The sequence below is a fragment of the Dipteris shenzhenensis genome, chromosome 9, assembly GCF_047967505.1.
Source record: "Dipteris shenzhenensis isolate YYH24624 ecotype China chromosome 9, Dip_SZ_1.0, whole genome shotgun sequence".
NCBI classification, from domain to species: Eukaryota; Viridiplantae; Streptophyta; class Polypodiopsida; order Gleicheniales; family Dipteridaceae; genus Dipteris; species Dipteris shenzhenensis.
In genome coordinates, this window is record NC_141604.1 from 19,972,035 (window position 1) to 19,975,617 (window position 3,583).

Below are 3,583 nucleotides of genomic sequence, written 5' to 3' on the forward strand. Positions count from 1 at the left end.
GTAAATATATCCAATTAAAACAAGGTGGCAATGCCACTACATGGGCCTAGTTTAATGAAAGGAATAGTAATACAATCACCTCCACAAAAAACAAATTAGCCCATAAAATTGAGCACTTTCCATTCTCTTTCCATAGACCGTTGGTAGGGCCAAAAACATGTTGTAAGAATAAGTTGATCAGCAGACAAGTGTGCAAGATTAAGGGAATATGTGAGAAATTTGTAAAGAGACCAAAACCCTGATTCAAAAAGCCCTATGCAATTGCAGCCATCCCAAAGTGTAGTTGGAACATAGCCTCGATTGCTTTGATGGAGAGAAACGTCATGCTGTCCCTACATGTGATCCTTTAACCCCACCACCCTAGGCCTTTACGACCCCTCCTCCTCCCTTTGTACTAATTATGTTCTCTTCTCTGGAATTAAAATATGTATGGGTCCTTTTCAATTGATTGTTGCTTGCTAAAAAAGTGGTCATTGTTTATTTGAAATCCATGTGGAATTTGAGGTTTCCATTGGTGGAAGCACTTAAGGAACTTCTCTCTAAATTATGGAATTTTTGTTAATTGCACAAGATTAATGCAACCATTACGGGTAGCATAAGCGTAATTTGAACAAGACTGAAATGAAGTGCGCCGTCGCAAGTCCAGAGCAGCCAATCGAATAACGAGGTGTGACGGGTGAGATGTTGGTATTATGATTTGTATATGTGGTGAGAGAGGGACGGCCCTTGGAATTAAGGTGCATAGAGATTTCCACCCTTCCAAGGGAGTAAAGAAAGGATGTTCTAGGGAATATGCGAGCAAGAAACTATAAACCCGACGGGGTCAAAAAGGGCTGAGAGCATCCGACGTGGAATATGCGTTGCATATTCAGCGAAGATTCGAATGTGGAATTTTGGGAAACCAACCAAAAGCATCACATGCTGAATATTCGGAAAGCAACTCGAATTTAAACTGATTTTCATATCCTCTGGTCTTCTTCGTCTTCTTCTTCATCTTCATCTTCATCTTCTTCTTCCTAGTAATTTTCTGCAAGTCTCGTTTCATCTTCTCGATTTCCCTTTCGATTCGCTCTTTGCTCGCTCACATCTTTCTCAGCTATCTCTTCGTTTCGACTCTTTCCTACGCATGGGTAAGTTTCCATTATTCTCTGTCGTTTGAAGTCACCGCTTGCTATTAATTTCGATATAGCCTGTGCTTCCCCTCTGAAAACATTCATTGATTGCTCATCCTGCATCCTTATCCTTATCCTCTTCCCTTGCAGATTGCCTCTCGCAGCCCCTCTCCTTTCAATTCAGACAACCTCATATTCATGCCCTGCACCATCTCAACGAGAATACACTCTATCCAAACTCGTATTACAAGGGATCTCCCATGGATAGCTTCTGGGGAGGTAACGTCATGCCTTGACCGCTTTATCTCGCCGGCATCTCTGGCTAATTTCTATGCCGACGGCTCCTTGTCGGAGCCTAATCAATCTCTTCACATTGCAGATTCCAAGCAGCACAATGGTGAATCACGATTAGTTGTGATTGGCCATCGTGGCTGTGGGAAGAACCAGAAACCAGGAGTGGCTACCCAGTTTAGGACTTCTATTATGGAGAATACAATTATATCCTTCAACACCGCCGCACAATATGGAGCGGACTTCGTCGAATTCGATGTGCAGGTTTGTTTCAGTTCTCGAAATTCTTCCACATTCAGGCTGTAAGTTTCGACGCGGTGCTTATATGTCCTGGCAACACACGCAGGTGACCAAGGACGGTTTCCCCATTGTGTTTCACGACGACTGTATTGTTGTAGGCGGGCAGGTGAGTTACTGTGGAAAGGTCAATTGGTGTATGAAGCATGTCCGTGTTGTTTCAAGGCTCAGAGTACATTGCTATGGCGCAGGAAGGAATCGTCTCAAAGCGTATATTGGAGCTGACCTTGGATGAGTTCCTGTCGATTGGTTACCAAAGGAATTCGCTGAAGGTAAAAGTTGGAAAAATTTAGCCTGTGTGGATTTGCAGTTCAAAGAATGGTAGAGCCTGATAGTATGATCTCCGCACAATTCCAGGCGACAAAGGTTTTGCTACGCGAATCCGTTGATGGGAGTTTCGCTGCATGGACAGCTTCGATTGAAGATTGCTTATGTACCTTGGAAAACGTTTTCGAGGAAGTCACTCCTTCAATCGGATTCAATATCGAGCTTAAGTTCCATGACACGGAAATCGTCGATGAAATTGAAATAAGGCGTACAATAGATGCAACTCTGAAGGTAACATAGAGCGAATGCAACTATGCTGCTAATTGTGTTACCTGGATCTGAAAGTTGCTGATAAATGTTCTTGCCATATTTGCAGGTCGTTGACAGATGCGCTAGGGGTCGTAAAATCTATTTTTCAAGTTTCCACCCTGATGCGGCGCAAATTCTCAGAAAAAGGCAAAGCGCTTATCCGGTAGGTCGGCGTCTAATTTGACGTTTGTTTGCACGGAATAGTCAACTCACACCTCTAGCTTGTAGATTTTATTACAACTCACGGCTCTAGTATTGCAGGTCTTTTTCTTAACTGACGGTGGTGTAAATCTTTACGTCGACCATCGAAGAAATTCTTTAGAATCAGCTATCCAAGTTTGTCGAGAAGGTATTCAACCTTTCCCATACTAGTTTTCCCATGTGCCTGTGCTAGAAAGCCTTGAAAACTCTTTCGTGTTTTAAGTCAATCCAGTAAGCAGCAAATTTTTTAACGCGCCGCAGGCGGTCTTCAAGGCATAGTTTCTGAAGTGAAAGCTATACTACAACATCCTGAGTCGGTGTCTCTGATGCACGACGCGGGCCTGTGTGTGCTTACATACGGCGGAATGAAGTAAGCATTAAAGCAGATCAAAATCAAATCAGTTGAAGATTTTTTTGCGACCTGTAAAAGCAGTGAAAAAGAAAAGGCGGTGCGGGCGATTCAAATGACCATGTGATTGTGCGGTTTTGCAGTAACATGCCGGAGGCTCTCCACAAGCAAGAAGAGAGCGGGGTGGACGGGGTGATTGTGGATTATGTGCAGGAAACGGTGGCAGAGTCTCGCATAATTAAGCGAGTGGTGGCAAGGAGATCTGAGAAAGAGATAATGGAAGAGGCGAGCAACCGATCGCCTTCATCTCTGCTACTGAGAGCGGTTCCAGCCTGATTGTAATCAAAAACCCAGTTCTACCTCTTCATGGTCGCGAAAAATCGTAAGATTTTTCGATAGAACGGCAATGAGTTGAGAACGATTGCATCTGTTTTGGGTAAATTGCTCCTATTGAGAGAAGTATACAAGGAAACTTTATGCCATAAATATAACTCCTGCAGTGATATGAACTGTGAGGAGGTGAGGGGAGGGGAGAAAGATGGCATCTGTATTTGGGTAATTGCCCTCCCTATTGGAAGAATTATACAAAGAGAGAATTTTCATGTCATAATAGCTCGTGCATTAGAAACTATGTTTTGTTTTGTTTTGAGAGCCGGCTTTGCTCTCTTGGGCCCACGAGACATCTCATGGAGAACTCTTTTCCCCCACCTTAAATTTTCGGCGTCACCTCAAGTGTGGACCCTCTGGCAGTCAATAC

General features: G+C 43.6%; 1 protein-coding gene across 1 annotated transcript; it reads left to right on the plus strand.

Annotated features, from left to right (window-relative positions):
* The first annotated feature begins 1,000 nt into the window (after nt 1-1,000).
* Nucleotides 1,001-3,376, plus strand: LOC147898338 (glycerophosphodiester phosphodiesterase GDPD1, chloroplastic-like). The gene is made up of 10 exons (XM_087379826.1): nt 1,001-1,130; nt 1,263-1,391; nt 1,492-1,667; nt 1,750-1,809; nt 1,892-1,972; nt 2,058-2,258; nt 2,344-2,439; nt 2,538-2,625; nt 2,739-2,847; nt 2,970-3,376. Exons 1-10 carry the CDS (start codon nt 1,127-1,129, stop codon nt 3,160-3,162), a joined length of 1,137 nt encoding a protein of 378 aa, XP_087235952.1. The 5' UTR covers nt 1,001-1,126; the 3' UTR covers nt 3,163-3,376.
* The last annotated feature ends 207 nt before the right edge of the window (nt 3,377-3,583 follow it).

What these genes read in the sequence shown, in the direction of transcription:
- LOC147898338 (XM_087379826.1), top strand. An exon ending in TCGTCGAATTCGATGTGCAG is followed by an intron (nt 1,668 to 1,749) that starts GTTTGTTTCAGT and finishes CAACACACGCAG; the next exon opens with GTGACCAAGGACGGTTTCCC. An exon ending in TATCCAAGTTTGTCGAGAAG is followed by an intron (nt 2,626 to 2,738) that starts GTATTCAACCTT and finishes AACGCGCCGCAG; the next exon opens with GCGGTCTTCAAGGCATAGTT.